General features: G+C 33.9%; 3 protein-coding genes across 3 annotated transcripts; 1 reads left to right on the top strand and 2 right to left on the bottom strand.

The window, feature by feature from the left end:
- Positions 1 to 9,352: 9,352 nt before the first annotated feature.
- On the bottom strand, positions 9,353 to 12,673 carry LOC18030679 (cadmium/zinc-transporting ATPase HMA3). The gene is made up of 9 exons (XM_006412685.2): positions 12,470 to 12,673; positions 11,977 to 12,234; positions 11,789 to 11,886; positions 11,435 to 11,690; positions 11,205 to 11,342; positions 10,771 to 11,098; positions 10,454 to 10,656; positions 10,137 to 10,339; positions 9,353 to 10,048 (listed from the first exon to the last, which is right to left on the bottom strand). Exons 1-9 carry the CDS (start codon positions 12,666 to 12,668, stop codon positions 9,449 to 9,451), a joined length of 2,283 nt encoding a protein of 760 aa, XP_006412748.2. The 5' UTR covers positions 12,669 to 12,673; the 3' UTR covers positions 9,353 to 9,448.
- A 2,234-nt stretch (positions 12,674 to 14,907) lies between these two features.
- On the top strand, positions 14,908 to 17,417 carry LOC18030678 (nitrate regulatory gene2 protein). Its single transcript, XM_006412684.2, has 4 exons — positions 14,908 to 15,983; positions 16,060 to 16,280; positions 16,371 to 16,594; positions 16,683 to 17,417. The coding sequence occupies exons 1-4, from the start codon at positions 14,975 to 14,977 to the stop codon at positions 17,383 to 17,385; spliced, it is 2,157 nt and encodes a 718-aa protein (XP_006412747.1). The 5' UTR covers positions 14,908 to 14,974; the 3' UTR covers positions 17,386 to 17,417.
- A 1,629-nt stretch (positions 17,418 to 19,046) lies between these two features.
- On the bottom strand, positions 19,047 to 21,306 carry LOC18030677 (GDSL esterase/lipase At4g30140). Its single transcript, XM_006412683.2, has 5 exons — positions 20,974 to 21,306; positions 20,230 to 20,354; positions 19,924 to 20,148; positions 19,539 to 19,782; positions 19,047 to 19,429 (listed from the first exon to the last, which is right to left on the bottom strand). The coding sequence occupies exons 1-5, from the start codon at positions 21,224 to 21,226 to the stop codon at positions 19,224 to 19,226; spliced, it is 1,053 nt and encodes a 350-aa protein (XP_006412746.1). The 5' UTR covers positions 21,227 to 21,306; the 3' UTR covers positions 19,047 to 19,223.
- Positions 21,307 to 23,116: the final 1,810 nt, after the last annotated feature.

The following is a 23,116-nucleotide window of genomic DNA, read 5'->3' as shown; positions in this document are numbered from 1 at the left end:
GAAAGAGGATGAGAATGGCGGTTGCTTTATATAGGCAAATGTGGGACTAAAGATCATTGGTGGGTTTACTTAACTTCCTTACCATAATTATATTCCTGCGGACATAAATTAATTTTATCTGTAAAGAATCCTCGACATATAGTATATCTTAATTCTTAGTAATGTAAAATTCCATAGTACTGTGGTAGGCTGCTTCTTTCTGATTCGGTGATTCCTATTCGTTCAATGTTCTGTTCTAATTTTGCAATTTCGATTTTTATTTTAGATATATACTAGAAAAGTGAAATTCGATTTTGGTCCTGGAATAAAATATTGTTGGAGATTTGTACCTCTGATTAATGGTTGATTTGGTTAGACCTTAAAGGATTCGATTTGTAATGCGCACCTTTTTTGGGGTGTAACTTTGTGAATTTTTTTTTTTTTTTGCGTTACACAAAAGCAATATACAGAAATAATTTATGTACTAATAATATATAAGGCCATACGGGGTAAGGGGAGGGAGGGATGCATTAGTTTACTTTTTTCCAAAATTAACTTACATTTTATTTGATTTTTTAAATTATATTTTTCCAACTCGTTAATTGGCAAATTTTGTATATTAATACATGAATGGTAATTTATTATATAGACGCATACTGGAGTTATAACATTATTAGCACCTTTTTGTTTGAGAAAATTAAATCGTTAATAATATTGAGCTTTGTGTGTGTTTATATATATCAAAGAATTACAATAACTAATTTATAATATTATTAACACATTAACACAAGATTTTATTTGGTTAATTTCTAAAACCATGATTTAAGTTAGTAATTTTTTTTTTGAACATTATTAAGTTAAGTTAGTAATTTTCATTACATCTGACCACATTAATGGCAATTATAGTGCTAATTGCATAACATAATTTAAATACATTGTTTTCGAGACTACAGAACTAAACAAAAGAATCTGCATAAGATATATTTGAGACTTGACCAAATTAAAAATACATTTGAGATTGAAGATACGTTTGAGTTGGAAAACAGGGAGAGAGAGAAGAGAACTAGTTCGATACGTCACGAATTTAGGCATACGTTTTACGATATACCTAGAGGCTACAACTATTATTGTCAATCCTTTTAGAATAAAACAAAACAAAATTAGAAAAATATTAATGGAGTCTGTTTGGGGAAGATAGTTTTAATCAGGTAGGCTAAAGACACGAGAACAAAGGTGTACTACAAAATATAGTGGAGAACCCAAAGTACAATGTCACAGAATGGAAATCCATGTGTGATTCCTCATTTCAATATTCTCTATTATTTTTTTCTCGTAATTTTGGTATCGGTCAAAAAAAAAAATTGCTAAAGATTAGATAGATCCTAATTCCTATCGTAGATAATACGTCTTTTATGTTAAATTTAAATGTGAAGTTTTTAGCTAGTGCAAAAATTATCATGAATAAACAACAAAATATCGGTTAATGTATCATCTTGGAATCATTTATGAATTTTTTTAGTCATCTTCTCATCTGCTTTGCTCTCTCTGTCCTAGTTTACTAAAGACCTATCCTAGTTTACACGAGGCAACTATCCTAGTCTGGCACATCACTATCCCTATGAACTATGGCGAGAGAGAAACATATATGATCACCAAACATTCAAGCCTTCTGCTTCATTGAATCCTTATTACGAATTAAGTTTCCTTTTGTAATATAAGAGTTTCTTTTATCCAAAACATTGTGATTTATCAATATAGAATATCCCTTAACCTTTGTCAGAAAAATAATAATATTTAACCAGCAATGCATTTAACCGCGATACTCGCTTCTGTAAACTCGAACACGTGCTCTAGAATAAGCAGCATCAATGAAATTGTATTTAAATGTTCAGTAGTGGAGTGCTGGTTAAAAGTTAAAACTATCACATAAAAAATAAGGGGACCATTCACCCAAGTCAATCCCAAGACATGGCCCAATATGTAGCCACATAAGCTTTTTCTTGTTGATGGTGGTATGGGTCAAAGATTTGGAATATATCTGTTTAAGAAAAATAAAATATAGTCATGATGAACATGTAATTGTTTACAGATTAGATAGAGGCCACAACTGGAGAGAGTGGTTACACTGTTACAGTTACATCGTTACTGTTTATATCATCGTTGTCGTCTTCAATATGATTACGAAGATAGTCATCATCATAATTATCATAATCTTAATTGGATTGAGTCCATATCTTCAATATATTTAAGAAACACAAATTTCTTGAGAGCTAAAGTGCGGCATTTCCCACCAAATTTTCCATAATTGGCTTTTATTGTCATTATTCCCGAGTTGCGATCATAGTCCACATTATCTTTCTGTGTTGTCAACAAAATATTTCCCAACTGATGTTGCTTTGTCTACGAGAGAATTTTTTTTTTCTCTCCACGAAATATTTCCCAAGGAATCTTCATTTTAACGAAATTACTGCAAGTTTTTTCAATATTTTGTAGGCACTAAATATTTCTTAATATAACCACTAATCATAGAAGATTTCTAAGTTACACGCACCTAACTCTAGGACACTTTCACAAGGACTGTAACAACAAATTATGAGCAATACATTCTACCTATAATTTTCAGCATTATTCATAGAAAGTGAGCTCTTTTTGGTGAACCAATACCGCATTACGTTTAAGTATATTTATCTCGCGAGTCTTCCAATAAAATAATGGTGATATTTTTTTTTGTAAGATGGAGTATTAATTATTACATATAAACTCCATCGCAAAGAGAGAGAGAGTATCACACGCATACATAAAAATTATATATATATATAATTTTTATGTTCTAAACGAAAAAAATAATATAGGGAATAAATTCAAGCAAAAAAAATATAATTGGACATATAAAAACGGGCGGAGCATCCTAATTGTATAACGCTAACACGTTCTACCATTTTGAACAACCGAAGATTGCCAAAGTATTTTTTCCCTTCCTTATGGCCACAAGCCTAACCCCTTTTTTGCATCTATTTCCTTTTTATATTTGAAAATTTTCATATGCGTCCCTTTGAGATCATAAAGACGAAATAATAATTTGCGTAAAAGGAGACCAGCGATAATTTAAGCAGCAGACCTCCACTATCTTTCCAAAAAGCTATTTCGAATAGTGGAGGAATCTACCAATGTTTCAATACAAAACAACTTACTTTCCTTTTATTAAAGATATATCAAAGTAAAAGGCAACGTAATTGAGCTAAACACTAAATAGATATTATAAACAAACTTATAAAACATGTCTAGTGGGAAAGGGAATATAATTGAAATGTGAACTGCAATGATAGATATCCTTCCTTTGTGTATCGATAAGTCATTCTACTTATATTTGTTCTACCACCTGATACATTAAAATATTAGTTCCCGAATCTTCGGAACTTTTTCTCAGAATAGTAACTTACCTTTTTTCTCAGAATAGTAATTTTAAAAACTATTATATATTGTTGCTAAAAGATTATCAATTCTTTTTGGAAAGTTAGGAATGTTAAGACAATTGTATATACACTAGCGGATTTCCAAAATACAGTAATTTGGTGAATTAGTTTCTTCGATTAACTTCTAATCTAAATCCGGAAAAAAAATGTTTGTTAAGAATTGAACTACGTATACCTCTTTTTGTCTTCCTTTGAAAGATGCAAGAACTCAACTTCAGATCGAAACAATATCTTATTGTACCAGTCACCTCAATACGAGGCCCTTTAGTCATAGCTTTTTCAGTTTGTTATAAATTTTAGTTTTTTTTTTTTTTCCTCAAATTTTAGTTTGTGAATGTGAATTATAATAGTTGGTGGATATGTATTCGTGATGCACTGAATTGGAGATCTATTTGGATTATAGATGTTGATGGATACATCTTCAGTATTGATCAATAAATATTAGGGTCCCTAAATATTATAGGTTTTTAAGAAAAACTATTAGAGTGGATACGAGAAAATCCAAATATTAAATGCTCGAGCGTTTACATAAGAGTTCATTCTAAAAACTATTGCTCACATATCTCCAATCTTTTTGTTTAAAGTAAAGACCTGGCTTAACGAAAACTTTTTATTCCCTATGATTTAGTAGTAGGGTTGAAACCATGCTCAAACATCTTGACATTGATTTTTTCTTCCCCAAATTTCGGAAGGTGGTGAATGGTGATTCCATATATACTAAGACCTTATTCGACCGAATATATATATACTAGCTATGACCTAAAAAGGACGACCCCCAAAAAAAACATCAGGTGCAATGATCTCATCTTTAACTTTTCCAATTCCCTAGAGAAGGCATATCATTTGCCAAATAATTGGTGTAAATTATGCAAAATTGAGGAAATAACTTTTGTGTAAAATCGAGGAGACTAGAAACATCTGTGGATGTTTAATAGACTCTCATTATCCATTGTTTGTTCTCGAATAGACATTATTAATCATCATCCGTTTACGTCGTATTTATCTTCTCATGACACCGTAAGAACATTAATGAAATTAGAAATTATATATAATTCACGAGACACGAGCCTACGATATATATATAAAAAAAAAAGGGAAAATGATAAAAGCATAATACAAGTGTATAATCAGCACAAGTCATAGTAATGGAACACAATGAGAAGATTACTAGATTAGTGGGTATACGTCAGCAGCCCACATTAACCAGGACCAAACTGTAATTAACCAATATAGCTCTCTGTCCCATGCAAGCTTTGTTGTCTTTTTGACAAATATGGCTACTACATTAATTATAGCTCCAATGGTTTGCCTACATACTGTTTTGAAACAAATCACAGTAATTAATTTTTCTTAAGACAAACAAAGCTTCATATTGTTAAAAAGATAACGAAAAATGGGAAGTTAGTTAGAATTTTGTCTAGAAAATTCACGATATCACAATATTCTGAAGAAAAAAAAATACTAAACCATATCATTAAAAAGTTATTTGAGTTTCTGAATATTTGAGACGGTTGAGATAGCACGGTTGATACGGTCACTTGGTCAGCTTTATTTCTCAACGCGAAAGTAAAATTTTCAGTTGTTGTCGACAAATTGATAGAGAACAAAACTCGTCTAAAATGCCTTATTACCACAGATTGGAGTTTTGCTCACTACAAGAAACATGACAAATTTCTACGACTATTCTTACAAAAATTTTAGCAGAAAAAAAATTCTTATTAATTTCCTTCAAGATTATCATAAAAATGGAAAAATTTCTCATGAACAAAAATTTTTAAAATAGTTGAAAATTTCCTACTACAGTAATTCTCTATCAAATTATGTTCATAAGAAATTCGGTCAGAAAATGGTTAGTAATCAGAGTTGTGATGGACCATTTGGAGTTGTAGCGAAAATTCCAATTATAGTTGAGTTTTATTTTCTTCACATACGGTATCAAAAATGTAACAAGGTGAATCAAATGAAAAAATAGTAAAACAAAATTGTAAGAGATTCAAAAAGAATAAACCGCAGTGCAAACTTTTTATAATAGTGACAAATTATCACACAACACTTTTGGTGGATGATCAACCGTCGGAATTTTGAACTGTTCTAACATCTCCAGTTAATTAAACAGATATCATATCATACTCTACGGATAAATTACTTTTGTGATTTACACTCCACTCTACATCACCAGTGAATCCATATCATAAAGCTTTGGAAATAATGGTATGTAATAATATAAATATATGATTCGGCCTTCATCAGTTAAAGGAAAATGATCGAAAATAGGAGTGCTGAATCATAATATTGACAAATAGGAGTGCTAAAGTAAAATATGTGATTCTGATTGATTACAAAAGAACTGTTTATGACATTATAGATAAAGAATATACGAGGAATATTCGGTTTGTGAATCAATATCAACAAGTCGTAATCTGTCGAGAAAGTTTTTAATTTCCTTCCAATTACTATTTCTAGAGCCAAAGGTCAAGCAATGTATTACATTGTTAGTGCCCACTAACTTAATTACCTGCTGTAATAGAACCTAATATCATAACGAGTAAGACAGATATGTTGTAAAAACAAACATTAAGAAAATCTATTCATGTGGAATCTAAGACACGAATAATGGTAACTGCATTGTAACTGTAAGACTCTGCAGCCCATAATATATAATACTCCCTCCTTGTCGTTTTAGAGTGTTACACATTTATTAAGAAAAACTAGAAAAAGACTACACTAACCTCATACAAAACAACAAATTACGATTGTATTTTGAAAAAAACCATTTATCTCTAAATTAAAATCTCTGAAACCAAATTTGCGTCTCTGAACTTATCTTCTTCTTTGCCGACCAAAAAAAAACTTATCTTTTTCTTTGGGAATTTCACAGATGCATGTCATCACAATGATAGAAATTGAAATCTAAATCAAGTAAAAATCTTGAAAGTGGGTCGATATAGAGAGAGACCAAAGAGATATGAAGTGCTTCACTCATCACCCCTTCCTCTCTACTCCTGCATATCTCTTCTGTATTTTCGTCAAATCATGAGGTCGATTTGTCATATTCCTTATAAATGATAGACAGTAAGAATATTTATGCATTCATTTTGTTTGACTATGTTTGATAGACCCTTCATATTTTTATTAGTATGAATGTTTGTGTTTTATTAATTGAGGGCTAATATGAGAAATTATTAGCATAAGTTACATTAATTATTCAAAACGACATTTAAAAATTAACAAAAAAATAACTCCAAAACGACACTTAAAAAAATACGGAGGGAGTATAGAAAAATCAAAAAATATATACTCCTTCTGTTTCATTATAGTTGATTTTCTGAATATTTACACACAGATTAAGAAAACTATAAATGCTCAATTATTTACTGTTTATTTTTATTAATTAAATTATTATTACAACTGATTTTATTATTTTTATTATTACTTTTTCTTTTTTAACTGTGCATTAATGGAATAAAGTAACATACATTAATATTATTCATTCAATTTAAAGAAAAGACATGCATTAATTTTAGATGTAGGAAATTAAATATTATAAAACAAGAAAAAAAACTTAGAAAATTAACTATAATAAAACAGAGGGAGACTGATTAATAAAAAGACGTCGGTCGTTCCCATAATCAATGATAATTCAGTTTCATAATTTTAGCCAGGTAGTAAAAGGCAAGTGACTAATGGCGATCAAGTAACCAGGGAGTAAAAGGCAATTGACTTATGCCGATCAACATATTACAAGTTGATGTGTTTGAATTATTTTTTCTTATTTTTTTTTCGTTTTCGTATTTGATGATCGTTAACAGTATGATGTAGTTTCAACTAAATTATAAAAGGGGCCCAAATTTCACAAATATTCTTCTTATTGGTGGTGACAATTCATGTTAGTCAAACGTAAATGTGACACTCACTGTAGCAAATAAAGTAATGTGGGGGTTGGGCACTCGTCAAAGACACAATGATTTTGTGATAGGGTCCTTGCTTATATATATGATCCAATGGTCACTACACATGATTTTGTGATAGGGTCCTTGCTTATATATATGATCCATCAACTTATCCAATAGTCACTACACATCGCTCGTTTTCTTTTATTATCATAAACCGAAAGTTTTCTTTTCCAGAATGTTTTTGGACAGAATCTTAGTTATGTTAAGCGATCATTATTAAAATTGTATAGCATGTTTAGAAAATTAAGTAAGATCGGACTTCAGGATTAAATGGCAGATGAGAAATTTAGGCTTTAAATGAAAATACTGTGGTACATTTGTATGTATAAAATTATATTACTATTCAGTTTTGACTGCGTTTATAGAAAAATGTTGAAGATTCATTTTGAAGAAAAATAATCAAAAATAAAATATAAGTTCAAATCAAATGGTAGCTCCATAAACACTAGCCGAAGTTTAACTCACCACTAAGACAAAGATTAAGAGGTCTCTCTCTCATTTGAAAACAGGTTGGGTTCTATGTTGATTGTCCTTTTGGGTGTAAAAGTTTATTATATGCTCATACAATTTCATGAGAAAAATGAATTTTTGTTTTGTTTGTTCTTTTGGTGCTAAGACAAATGAAAACTAAAGCCTCTTTCCTCCCCAATTCATATAAAAATAATAATATCATCGCCCTAATTACGTACAAAACCAGTAATAACCAATATTATTTCCAATAAATAAAAATAAGAGTAAACAACAAAAATCCAAAAAATTAGGATTTACCGATTTTTATGCTATTGATTTTGAAGAAGTTTCAGTAGTTGATGAACACGTGAGTTCTTCTACATTTTGTTATATATACTGGTTTACATTATATTAACTATTTTCTTTAATTTTTAGGAGCATGATTCACTTTACTCGATTGATGTGATGAATGATGATGACAAACTAAACAAATTGCATAAGCTCTTGAAGAATCACTATTGCAACAAGAGAATAACAGTGAGTATTATCTCTTCCCGTCTATGTTTTTGTTTCTTTAAGAATGAAAAAAACTACTATGGATGGACAGTTTCTCCCTAGGAAGAGGGACATCCTTGTAGATCAGTTCCCGGGGCCGAGTTCAACTGGTTGGTAATAACAGACTTATTATCTTCTAAACTGCATGTAAGTGCTCCATGATTTGTCTAATTCAATGTATGGGTTAATGAATCTTTCTCTTAAGATTGAGATGCTTCCGGAAATATCTGTAATTTCAGTGTTTCACTCTTTGTCTTTTGATTTTTAACTATTGTTGAAATAAAGTTCAATTCAAATTTGCGATATCAGAAACTTGTTGTTATGTATACATTTTAGTTTTTCTTTGATATTTTGTTAACCTAACTTCTCTTTGCTGTGTTTGGATACAGTCATCTCACGTTGTGCTGTATGATATCCCCAAATTTGCTAGTGACTACGAAAACCGCACCAACCTGGTCTGTCGCGAGTCTGCCATTCATTGGCAATGGCTAAAGGATAAAAAGATTGTGAACCCCATCAATAAGAACTTTGGATGTATGAGGAAGGAAGTTATCTAAAAACCTTTCCTGTTTTCTTGTTTTTCCTTTGTTATCAGCTAAGTATGAACAGTATTAAGAAGAAACTTACCCTCGTGTGTGAGGAAAACCTTCCTTTTTTTCCCTTTTTTTTTTCTTGTGTGAGGAAATAAGAAGAAAACATATTTCAATTTTAGTGTCTAATTGACATGATTAAAGTTGCATTTGAAATTAATCTAACTCGATTAACTATCTCTAAGTCTTAAGGAAATTAATATATCATAATACAACCAACGCAGTTGTCAACGTAATTTAACGTTGTGTGGAGAGAAGGATGGTAGTATTTGTTTGCAGAAAAATGCTAAAGATTTAATATTTTTTTAGAAAATAGTTGATAAAAAATAAAAGTTGAAATCAAATGGTAGCTCATTAACACTAACCGCCAACCGAAGTTTAACTAGCCACTAAGGAGTAAGAATTAAGTGGTCTCTCTCGTTTGAAAACAGGTCAAACATAGAAACCTCTATGTTGATTGACCTTTGGGGCCACTACAACAACCAGAGCAACAACTCTTTTTACTTGTCTCCTCACTCTTCTGCAACAAGCCCACTTCTAGATCTCCTGTTTCATCATCCTCCTCAAGCTTCACTGGCGAATGAGGAGAAGAAGTGGAAGCACGGTAACATGCAGACTCGGCTTCACGCTCGTCGCGTAGAAGCAGCATACTATTGAGTATCACAAGCAAACAAGTTCCTGCGTCTGCAAGAACAGCTGCCCAAATCAGAGGGTAACCTGCAAAACCAAGTACCATGATTGCTCCTTTTATGCTCACAGACAAAACCACATTCTCAATCACTTTCTTATGACTTCTCCTCGCTAGTCTCATCCCTCTCGGGATCTTCCCTATGTCGTTTGACATGAGAATTATGTCTCCTGTCTCTGTTGCAAGTGCTGACCCTGAAATCCCCATTGAAATGCCTATGTCTGCTTTAGCCAAGGCCGGTGCATCGTTAAGCCCATCTCCTACCATCATTATAGGCCCTTGGCTCTTGAACTCATCGATGATTCTTGCTTTGTCTTGTGGAAGAAGTTCACTGTGAACAATATCCAAAGCATTCCCTAGCTGTAAAAATAATAACGTTGTGATTATATATATATGACTACTAAAATAGAGACAGGGGAATGAGAAGATAATGACTCTGTATTTTCACCTGTTCTTGAGTAGACATGGCTGCGTCTCGGTTATCTCCTGTGAGCATTGCAGTTGTGATCCCTAAGGACTTGAGCTCCTTGAGAGCTTGTGCAACCCCATGTCGACAACCGTCCAAAAGGTTGAAACTTCCGGTCAGTTTTTCTCCAATGTATATGTAACCAATAGTCTTACCCCACTTCATATTAACTTCGATATCAGGAACTTTATGTAGCATCCACACAAACAAAAAAAAAAGAGATCTTGCAAATGTTAGATAGATAACATACAAGAACAACACGTTAAACTGCTGAAAAAAAGGAATGTAAGTCCTGAGACCTGTTAAACATCCAGCTCTCTTTGCAATTCTTTTGTTTCCTATGTAAATATCTTGACCGTCTATTCTCCCATAAACTCCTTCTCCTGGAAAGTTGTGAAAGTTCTCGACCATATCAGGCTTAGGCTCAACAGAAATTGATCTTGCGTAGTCAATAAGCGCTGCTGCCATCGGATGGCTTGACTTACTCTCGATGCTCGAGACCCTATGAAAAACATCTCAAAAATTCTGTAAGCATCCATTATTATAACATAGGCCAACAAAAACAACAAAAAAAGAATCTTAATTCCGGTGGGAAAACTACATTCAACATACTTACCAGTAAAGCAAATTTTTCAGATTGATATTGTGAGAAAGAGACCTAAAATCTTCGACAGTGAATTCAGCTTTTGTGATAGTTCCTGTTTTGTCAAAAGCAGCAATCTTGATCTTTGCCAGGGTTTCTAGACAATCACCGGTTTTGATCAGAAACCCGGATGTGGCTGCCTTAGTAAGAGCACAAAAGGTAGCCACAGGTGTGGATAGGATAAGACCACATGGACAACCGCTTACTAACACTACAAGTGCTAAGTGAAACCAATGGCTAAGGTTGTGAACCTCTAACAAAGCCGGTATGACAGCAAAACATGCTGCTACAACAACAACAGCTGAACAAAGAATAAAGAAACATGGGATCAAATTTCCTTTCTCTATGAAACTCATCACATAATTAGGTTATTAAATGTTACAAGAAGATTGTATATGATTCCTGACCTGGAGTGTAGTATCGAGAACATTTGTCTATAAACCTTTGAGTTTTGGTTTGGCTTTTCTGTGCTTCTTCTACAAGCTTAGTCATTTTTGCAACCACACAGTCTCTGGCTAGAGCTGTAGTTCTCACCTTTATGTAACCTTAAGATACAAAATTTAGTGGCAATGAGCTGAAAATTTGGTATCATCTAAAAGACCAAGCTAGAAAAGGATATATTTTGTTTTTTTGGTACCATTGAGATTTATGGTTGCAGCCAAAACATTTGAGTCTCTTTGTTTGGAGACAGGGAATGACTCTCCTGTCAATGTTTTCTCATCCACGTCACAGCTTCCATCCACCACAACTCCATCAATCGGTATACTTTCTCCGGCTTTGACTGAAACAACTGTGTTTATCCAAACCTCATCTACGTCAACTTCTAGTCCAGTTTCCGCTATCACGGCCTTTCTTGGCGCTAAGCTCATCAGAGACGACATCACTGTGCTTGCCTGTTACTCCAGAAAAGATGATATGTATAGATAGAACCAAAGAAGTAGAACTAATGCTCTATAAAATATCGATGCATTTGGAACCAAAAAAAACAAACCTTTTGAGCAGCACTTGACTCTAGCCAATCTGCAACCGAGAATAGAAACACAATTGTGGCAGCTTCTGTATAGTCTTGCATACATAATGTTGCGATCACTGTGAAGAACAGAATTAGCTAAATTAGATGCATTAGCTCATTTCATCATCAAAGAAACAGAAAAAACCTTGTAATGATTGATCTTTTACCAGCAATTAGAGTAAGAGTGTTGATGTCAAGCCTGAACCTTGTGACCGAAGCAACAGCTTTAGCGAGAATGGGGAAGATTCCAGCCACCACAGCAACAACGGCGAGCCACTCAAGCGGACTGTAAAAGTACTTGAGAAAGGAGAGAGCAAGCAATACACCTGAAATAACTGCGAAAGGGCTTGGCCATTGACTCTTCAAGCTCGTCTCTCCGTATGGTCTCACGCTTGCCTCTAGTCTTGCTTGATTCAGAGCCTTCACTGTCAAGATATCGATTTCAGGCCAAAGAATAGAAAATAAATCATAGAAAGTAGATAGTCATTCAGATTTTGGACCAAGTTTTCAAAATCTACCCCAAAAAAATTAGCTTAATAAAACAAAATTTTGGCCTCATCGAAGGAGCCCTTTATCCGTGAAAACGACGAGACGGAAGTAAAAAAAAAATGCAAATTAAAAAAGAAAAATAAGAATTGTTTTTTTTTTCTGTTGTTTTACCGATTTGAAGCGGCGAAATCAAGGTGTCGTGGACAACGATGACGGTTCTAGAAGGGACGATGACGGAGAATTCTTTGACGCCGTCAAGCGGACGGAGAACGTCTCCGACGAGAGAAACCTCCGATGAACAGCAGATTCCAACCACATCGAAGTAGCTTGTCTGCAAATTCTTCTTATTCGCCTCTTCACCGTTCACCATAGTTCGTTGCGCGAAAGGTACTCGGACAGAAATTCGAGGAGATACTTCGTTTTAAGGGTTAGTGTCGGAGGGAAATTAATTATTTGTCTTTTCTTGGTTTTTATCATTTGATTTTTTCAGTCTGTTCTATTATAAGGAAAGATAATAATATATATTTATTGGTTTGATATAAAAATGGTATTTATTGGTTGACGATTTTTAAAAAATTATTACCAAATGTCAATGCTGAATTCGTACGTAATTAAAATTGTTTTCCAAATTAAGAATATTTTAATTAATTCATAATATAATGGGTGGCGTGACGTGGCGACATGTATGTAACACTGCTGAAACAGATATTTTGGTTTTTTTTTTTTGGTAAAAAAGATATTTTGGTTTTGAAATGGATATTAATCTTTATTATTTCAGACTTTTCTTCGTTAAAAATCTTGGAACTTGTGACTTAAAAAAGATCTTGGTTCTTGACTCTTGAATATAGATAAATTTCGTTGTTATACACTATAAATTAACCTTTTTGTTATAGATAAATGTTATTAAATTATATTCATAATCAGTATTATGACACATAACTTTAGTAATTAGTTCTTGTCATTACATGTTTTTTTCCTTTGTATTGAAAATTTAAAATAATAGTTCATATTTCAGTAATCTCTTTATATAGAATAGAACAAATGTCGCCAATTAGAGAATAATCTTAGTGTTTTAGGATAACAATTATATTTTAAACTCAATTATATGCTGTAGTTTGTTGTTTTAAAAATAAAATTTATTTTTTTAAAAAATACATTGACATCCGTGAGAGTCCATCAGATGACATGTATTTTTTACAGTACAGAATTGGATTTTTCTTACAATTAATCTGATATCGGTTTCAAATGGACCCAATTGGGCCAGAAACAAGTCTCGTGTAATAGCTTTAGGAATAGGCCCTGTAAGTGACTTCTAACTGAAATGGCAGCTTCATGATTAAGTGAAATATCAAAGGGTAGCCTTGGAAAATCATTTCACCGAGGCATTCCATTATTTTCTCTCACATGTAGGCTCCATATGCTCTTTCATTGGAAATACACTGAAAATTACAAAAGTACACACGCTTGGATGTAACTAACACTTCACATGCTCATCTTATTGGTCATTTATCATGAGACAAATCAAACAACTTTGGCTTTATAATCCTTTTCCAAATATCTGAATCATTTACATGAGACAATATCAAACCCTTGTTTGGTAGGTCCGTCCTTCAATCTTCATGTTTAAATAATTAAATAAAATATTTAAAACTTTCCTGCTTTTTTGATGAGAAACTCAATTGTAGGTTTTAACTTGTAACGCCCTTAAGTTAAAGTTTCGTAGATGAATAAAACAGAAATGTATGTCCTAACTAACGCCATAATAAATAAAGGGGGACATGTAAAATAAATAAAGTACTATAATAAAACAAATAACAAAGCAGTCCATTGACGCATTGAGACTGCTGTCAAAACTGAAAAGAAAAACAAAAAAGAAAACAATGCGAGTGGTCCGAGTGGAGATTAACCAATGCAAGGACAGTGGCAAAATCGAAGATAAACGTGAAAACCGAGGTTGTAATAACGGCAAGTCGTATTCCTTATTTCCGTGTTCTACTCATTTGTTTTTATAAAAAAATTATTATTTTTCTTCATCTTCTTCACCTTCTTCTTCACTTAATCTCTCCTACTCAACAATATTTGACCGTTGTTTTATTCAACGTCTCTCTCCTTCTCCACGCTCCACAGCTTCTTTTCATTGACTGCAACACCTGAAAGGTTATGTCCTCTCTCTCTCTCTCTTCCAAAAATCAAAACTTTTTTTCAATTTTTTTTTATTTGGGTCCCTCAGTGAAGAAAAGGGTTAAACAAATGTGTAAAGGGTTTTTAGATTTTCTACTCATTTTCTTCATATTTATTTCCTTTAACCTTCGAAGCTCAGGATGCAGAAGAAAAATTAAGAGGTCTTGGCTTCGCCCTTTTCTTTCTTAATTTCTTTGGCATTTTACATTTTGTGTCATACTGTGACTAATTTCCATTGAAGTACACAAATGAGAGTAGATTCGTCCAAAGAACTCACAAATCTCAAAGCACAAATTAAGAAAGAAATGAGACATAGAGAAACGTTTTGTCTCTTAATTAATGCTATGTTGCTTTTCTAGCTGTTTCAAGCGTTTAATTACATGTTAAAAATCTGATATCTTGTTCTTAGTTCTGCAGTTTCTCCAACACTTTGTAAAAGTCTTGAGCTTTGGAATTGAAGCTAAACTAAGAGATTGTAAACAGAAATAGAGAGGAATGGGATGTTCTCATTCAAAGTTAGGTGACGATGAAGCTGTTCAGATCTGCAAAGACAGGAAACGTTTCATCAAACAAACAGTGGAACACAGGACTAAGTTTGCTTCTGGTCACATTGCTTATATCCAATCTCTACGAAAAGTTTCAGATGCTCTACGCGAATACATCGAAGGAGACGAGCCACACGAGTTCTCGCTGGATACATTTGCTACTCCAGTGAAGACAACGAGCAGCTCAGGCGGCTTCATCGAGTTACATCCCTCTTCAAAAATGACTCAGAGCAAAGGAGAGTCAGAATTTGAAGTCAATTACTTGATGGCCAGTGGAAGCAGACCGGTTCAGGTCGAAGAAAAGCCTCCTAGATCACCTGAGACTTTCCAGGTTGAGACTTATGGAGCAGATAGTTTCTTTGGAATGAACATTAACCCGTTGAAATCGCCTGAGCACAACAGTCTGAGACCGGACGGTCACAATATACCGCCTCCTTCGCCACAGAACTCTCAATGGGATTTCTTTTGGAATCCATTCACGTCATTGGACTATTACGGATACAACTATGATAACAGGAGTGGTGTGGACGATGAGATGAGACGGCTGAGACGTGTTCGTGAGGAAGAAGGGATTCCGGATCTTGAGGAAGATGAATCTGTAAGGTTTGAGGATCATAACATGAAAGAAAGATATGATTTTAATGGAGGTAAAATGGATCAAGAAGATAAAGCAGAAGGTGTTAATGAGAATGAGAGGGACATGAACTGCATTGGAACTCAAGAAACACGAAGCGTTGAGGTGTCCCAAGGAGAAACTACAGGGCATGTAGTTACAACAGATGATGCAAAAGGAGAGACACCTGGCTTCACTGTGTACTTGAATCGAAGGCCAACGAGCATGGGAGAAGTTATTAAAGATCTTGAAGATCAGTTTGCAATCATATGCACTGCTGGTAAAGAAGTCTCGGGTTTATTGGAAGCTAGTCGGGCGCAATACACATCCTCTAATGAACTTAGCGGTAAGGTTATAATCTTCTTTGTTTCTGACTATGTATATATAGAATGGATGCAGTTCTAAAAATTTCTTATTTGCAGCCATGAAAATGTTGAATCCAGTAGCTTTGTTCCGCGCGGGTGGCTCATCAAGATCTTCTTCCCCATCAACATTCTTGATCAGCTCTTCTGGAGGTTCCAAGGAGAGCGGATTTGAAACCAGCAGTGATTTTTCAGAAGAATCTTGTATGCTTTCTGGTAGCCATCAATCAACATTGAACCGACTATATGCGTGGGAGAAGAAACTATATGAAGAAGTTAAGGTAATAACTGAGACATTTTTAACATCAACTTCAGTTCACTCTCTGTCTCTACCTCCATATGGTTAACCGGTTTGGTTGATGTGATGACAGTCCGGAGAACGGGTACGGATTGCATATGAGAAGAAATGTTTGGTGCTAAGGAATCATGATGTGAAAGGAGACGACTCCTCTTCGGTTGACAAAACAAGAGCTATAGTCAGAGATTTACACACTCAGATGAAGGTCTCAATACACTCAATCGAGTCTATCTCCGAAAGGATCGAGACTCTTCGCGATCAAGAACTGCTTCCGCAGCTTCTTGAGCTTCTTCAAGGGTATGCCTAAAAAAACCATCTTTCTTCTGGTTCTCGAAAGCACAGGTTTCTCTTTGACTGGTAAGAACACTGAAACTGTCTTTTACAGATTAGCTCAGATGTGGAAGGTGATGGCAGAGTGTCACCAGATACAGAAGCGAACATTGGACGAGGCCAAGCGATTACTTGCAACAACGCCTTCTAACCGTCACAAGAAGAGACAACAGAGTTCACTACCGGAGATAAACTCTCAGAGATTAGCTAGATCGGCTTTGAATCTTGTAACTCAGCTTCAAAGCTGGAGAGCATGCTTCCAAGCATGGATCACATCCCAGAGATCCTACGTGTTGTCTTTAACCGGGTGGTTACTCAGATGTTTCAGATGCGACCCTGACCCAGAGAAAGTCAGATTATCAACTTGTCCTCACCCGATTTATGAAGTTTGTATCCAATGGTCAAGGTTGCTCAACGGGTTAAACGAGAAGCCGGTTCTAGACAAACTCGATTTCTTTGCCTCTGGGATGGGTTCAATCTTTGCTCGACAGCTTAGGGAAGATCCATCTGATGGTTCGAGGAGGTACTCAGGACCAGAGAGCATGGAGCTTGTTGAAGCTGACAAGGTGGAAGAAGAGAAGATGATGACTGCTGAGAAATTGGCTGAGATTGCAGTTAAAGTACTCTGCCATGGAATGTCAGTTGCAGTGAGCTCACTCGCTGAGTTTTCCATAAGCTCTGCTGATGAACACTCGAAGCTCGCTAGCCATCCAGAGGAGGCCACGTCAGAGCAGTGTCCGGAGCAAACCGTGGTGTAAACTTTTATATTCTCAAGTCTCAACTTCTCATTTATTGATTAATTTATTTTTCTTTGGGTTAGAAGTTTAGGATTTTAGGTTTAGTTTTTCCCTGGGAGATGCATCTTTTGATAGCAAAAGATGGTTTTTAGAAGGATGAAGATATGTGTATTATTCAGAAAACATAGAGTTAGTTTGGTATTTTGTAATCCTGATTTAGCTTAAATAAACGGTTTAACAGCTAACCGTATCTATGGGTATGCCAGAAATTCTGATACACTTGTCTGGACAGAACCATTTCAAAGAAAATTCGTTACAATGTGTCTTATCCTAAGATCTGTATCAAAATCTGTGTTTTGTAAACTAAGAGTTACAAACACATAAAGATGAATCTTTTGTTCTCTTATTCCTAAGTCAAGGAAGAAGATGTAAAAGGGTTTTGGCGAGATCGTTACCCGACCATTCACAGAGAGAATCCTCTTTAGTTTAGCCATCACCATCTTCATACTCCAAAGCCATCAGAACTGGATCCTCTTTTCATCATCTTTTGGCTCTCAGGTTTGCTCTTTGGCTTGATGCTGAACAGCATATAACATTCCATTTGCATCGGGCTCAGATACACAGTTTCGAGTATGTGAGTGAGCCCATTCACCGTTAATGATTGCCTTAAACAGAGCATGAGAGGAGGATTGTCAAAATCTTCAAAAAGTCACAGAAAAGCAATCCAATATTAAGAATCTAAATTCAAAGGCAGACTTTTCTCACCAAAATTTACAAATCAGAAAAGAAATTGAATAACATCGGCAATGAAAATCTTAACTAAGTCTGTATAGAAGCTGTAACTCTTCAGATCCATAGAGAGAGACTCACCAAGCTACTTATCTCAATCTTCAAAAAGCAATTACTTTTAACCAGATATCAAATTTAAACTCTGGCGAAATCGCTGAACATTTGCCTAATGTAACGATGCAAATGCAACCCAGAACTGAAGCTTAACCAAATTTGGATTCGAAAATCAAATCAAGCTAGCATCAAGATCGATGGAGAGAGAGAGAGAGAGAGAGGGAGAGCAAACCTGAATTGAGAAAAGTGAAAATGAACGCCAATGGAATTGGAAACTGGGCTAGTTTGAGTTTAAATGTTAAACATAAACCAAAGCAGAGATTTTTCGTAACGAAAGTGAAGTCTCCCACCATCTCTTGATCGTGTTCAATTATCACTCACACTGTAAGTTCGAATTCGGTCGAAGATTGAGACGTGGACAAGAAAAGAAGAAGAGACCAGTCGGATTCGGATTTGAAAAGAGAAAATATAAAAATAAATGCTTAATATATTATTAATACATTGGGCTTGCCTTCTCCTTTTTGGGCTTTCACAAGGTCTAAATCAAATTTTACATAGTGGTGAAAAACAATAGTGATTTTCATTTCCTCCAAACTTTTGGATGATTTAAAACCTATTTAAGCGTTCTTGATGTGTGGTTGATCAATGAATTAGTGTAGGTTTCTTGCAGTGTGCTGAATAAATAATATCCAAGCCACCAAAACCTCGAAAATCACTTATTCTTAGGTTTACACTCCAGATCTAGTGTAAAGGTAATCAATCTGTTTTTCTTTTATACTAAAATATGACTCATTATCATATCAATTACAATTTGCATGTTTCCAAATTGCGAAGCATGATTGATTTGAGAATAATGCAAGTGTGCAAAACTTTGTTATTGGGGTCAACTACATTGCAATCCTTTTATTCATTATTCAGTGGATAACTTGTGTATACTATATGGTTTCCGAAACCAGTTTAAAGTATAATAAAGGCCTGTCCATTTCTAAAATGGATATATAAAGGCACGTTATTAATTAATTTACAAGCTGAGATATGCTGAACGGAGAAGTTATTGCTCCGTTAAACGCCGAGCTAGCTATTACCCCATTAATCTTTTCCGTGGTATGCACGTTATCCCAAAATATGTATTTGGTCCGGTCTGTACAAACCGGTCCGTCCGCCGCACAAAGTTCTTCACCCGGTTGAACCGTACAACAACTCCTATCACCAACCGTAACCCCTACAAAATCCAAAAAAAAAGGAAGCAAATTCATAATGTATAATTATAAGTTCTTGATTTAAGCAGTGTTATACCATTCAAAGCAAATTGTTCTCAAGTATGGAGTTACCAAGAGAGGCGAAATCTTGAGCATTTCCAGAGAAGAGATCAACATAAGTGAACTTAGCCCCAGGACGTTTGTTGTTTAAATCTGTGACTAGGGCTTTGAGCTCATTGTTGAAGATATCAGCTGCTTGATTCACTTCTTCTGCACAACCAACTCCACCACCGATGCTAGCAACAATCCGTGGCGTACACCCAATCTTACCGATTCCGAACAAAGCCACATTCCTCGCTCCTAGTACGTACAATTCCTATACATAACACACATATAAACATACTCGTTTATATTTGGTCGGCAAAAACAACATCTTCACATATATGTAATATTGTGTGTAAAACATAGATCAAATTTTACAATATTTTTACTATACAAATACAATATACGTACGTACCATCAAATAAATACGGTAGCGGCGTATAAGAGAATCAGCAAACTGGTCAGGAGTGAATAGACGACGAGCCGAGGTAGGAGGTTGCAAGAAGTAGTTGTTGAGATAATCGTTGCTTCCGATGCTGATTGTGTATAGACACCGTCTTAGCTGACTCTGTGGCACCGCCGCGTTTCTAATTGCCGACTGGTGGTTGTTTATTTGCTTTCTCAAACTGATTCTTTCTCCCTATATATTTATATTTATAAATCAGTTTAGTTGGTTTATTTTAGATATAAGATGTTATATATTTAGGTTGTCATCAATTACCAAATTTTGGCTGGTTTCTTCCCGGATCCCGCCGCCACCGGAAGCATAGTTGATTCCGATGTTAGCTTGTGACGGTGATGCTCCGGCGAACGGTGGAATGTAACTATTGAAACCTGCTAGTTCAGCTGAAACAAAAATATTCCAACTCTATTATGGATCCAATCATATTTTACACACGATATATCTTAAAATCTTATTACGAGTACACAATGATCCTTTCATATTTCAAACCGATTACGAAAAAAAAAATGATCCAATCATATTTTAGACACCATATATTTTAGTTTAACATTTCTTTCTATGAAGGATCTAATAAGTTTGACAATTTTCAAGTATTTGTTTTAAAACGAAAAAAATTGTGAAATTTGTATTATTTAAAAGACAATTCTAAAAACGCTAGGTTTCATGTTTTGTTTTCTGAAATCACTACGGAAACTGTCACAAATTTTTAGGTATAGAAATGGTTACTAAAATTTTAGGAAGAAGTCCTAAATGATTTAGTAACCCTTAATTACTAAACTCTTATGAACCACTCATAAACTTTGTGCTATTTTTAGAAGTTTTACAGACTAATGGTATTTTTTGAATTTGATACTAAAGATAGTATTGTGTTATTACTTAAATTCGTGAATAACTTTTTTAAACCAAAAAAAAAACGATGATGGTCAGGTAACTCAGGTCGGGTATATGACATTGACACATATTTGTTCAGTCGATTATAAGTAAACAGGTTTGAGAACTAACCGATGAAGTCTGGAATATTACGTCCGTTGCTAAACCGACCGGTTGGACCTTGGGTGAAATCTATACCATAAGGTAAATAGTTGACCTTTGCACTTGTGTTCAAGACATTGTTGTTACCGTTGTCGAAGACAGAGTCTCCGAACACGAAGTAACACGGCGTTTGTTGTCCACGCGCCACTGGTGCTACCGCCGCGGCTGCTGCAAACACGGTGGCTACAATAACCCACAATGTCTTGGACACTCCCTCGACCATTTTTCGCTAATCGAGTTTTACGAAAAATGAGGAGAGAGTAACGTTGAAGAGAGAGAGAGAAAGAAAAGTTTGGTTTAAGTATATGGACGAGATTTGCGAACTCTGATCCGTAGATGTAAGTGTTTCGATAATTAGGGAATTGTAAGACTATATAAAGGATGAGGCCACGAGTGAAGTAAGGGGGAGACTTCGAAAACTATATGTATTGTTTTGCATGAATTAAGAGATCACTTTCTTAATTACTTGTCTATACGTTTTTGAAATGGATTTTTCGTTTATTATATAATTTTCTTAAGTACAATATATTTTTCAATATGGATAAGAATACCCTAGTGTTTTTTTTTCATCTCATGTACAACTTCACACGCATATTATCATAAATACATGTTGACAAGAGAGGAGATTGGAGAATCTGTAAATTTATACTAAGATATTTAAAAAGTAAGTTTAAACTAAATTTTTGTAAAAAAACGAGCAAAATATTTATTAGACTAAACATCTCCAATGGTTGGCTCTATTTTTGGCTCTAAATATAGAGTTCTCTAAAAATAGAGAAGGGGTTTACTCCAATGGTCATCTCTATATCTCACTTTAAAAATAAATATTATATTTTATTCTTTAGTATTAATTGCTGATAACACCTTCTACTTTTGAAAATTTATAAATGTTCTTTCTACTTTATTTTGAGTTAAAATAATTTTAAAATTTAAAATTTTAAAATATATATTGTTATTAAAATTTAAGTTAAAATAATTTTATAATAAGTTATTAGTAGTATAAATTGAATTCAGTGTAATATTGTTACTTATATTATTGTTTAGATATAAAATGAAAAGATATTAAAAATAAAGGATTGTTTTGTAAATAAAAAAGTTATGTTCTAAAAATAGAGCCATGAACAGTGTTGCTCCAAATATAGAGCAACACTGTTCATTTCTCTATTTATAGAGCAACATATAGAGTACCATTACAGTTCATTTTGCTCTAAAAATAGAGTTTAGAGCAAGATATAGAGCACCATTGGAGATGCTCTAAATCTCCCAAACCAAACAAGTGCACTACGAGCCCATGCAAGAAGTTTGGTCAATATATGCCATACTCCACCAAATGCAAATGAAACCTAACCATATATACTTATCGTTCTCACCCAAAAAGAGTTTTAGTAACCACCTAAATATATAATACTAGGGGCCTAGGGCAGTAGGGCTAAAACTCAAGATTGTACATTTCCTACATTTCTTTTGAAGATAAAATTATATATTAAGTTTGATATCTCAAATTAGTAGTTAACATGATCGTGATATATACTAGTCAATCGATCAGATTTCAACACATATAAATAAATAAGTTTTAAAATAAATTAAATAATAAATAATTAAAAATGATTTTAAAAAGAGTAAATATAATGTAAATAAAAATATAAGAATAATAAAAACTAAATATTTTGAAACATATGATTAAATTTAACTGAAAACCAAATAAAAGAATAATGAAAAGTACAAAACTAATAAATACTTGTTATTCTCTTACTCACCTGCAAATGATTTTGTATCAGTATTCTCAATATTATGTAGTTATATATAATATATCAAACAAAAATGGTTACAAATGCCGTATTCAGAAGGCATACTCCACATGTTTTTATTTGACCATGTGCTAATTTAATATGAAATCCGGTGTATAATACGGATCAATAAGGTCAATGCTTTACATATTTACGTAATAACAAAACAAGTTAAGTTTATAAAAAGGAAAAAAAACAAAGCAAGTTGAATGTTTTTAAGGAGTTGCCCATTTGCGACTTTATACAAAATACTATATAGCCGTAATCCCATTTTTGGGGGTCAACTTGTAACCATAAACTTGATAGACGACTTTTCATTGTCTTAT

The sequence above is a fragment of the Eutrema salsugineum genome, unplaced genomic scaffold (assembly GCF_000478725.1).
Source record: "Eutrema salsugineum unplaced genomic scaffold, Eutsalg1_0 scaffold_1, whole genome shotgun sequence".
Classification (NCBI taxonomy): Eukaryota; Viridiplantae; Streptophyta; class Magnoliopsida; order Brassicales; family Brassicaceae; genus Eutrema; species Eutrema salsugineum.
Note: the sequence above shows the minus strand (reverse complement) of the source record. Positions and strands in the feature narration are given on the sequence as shown.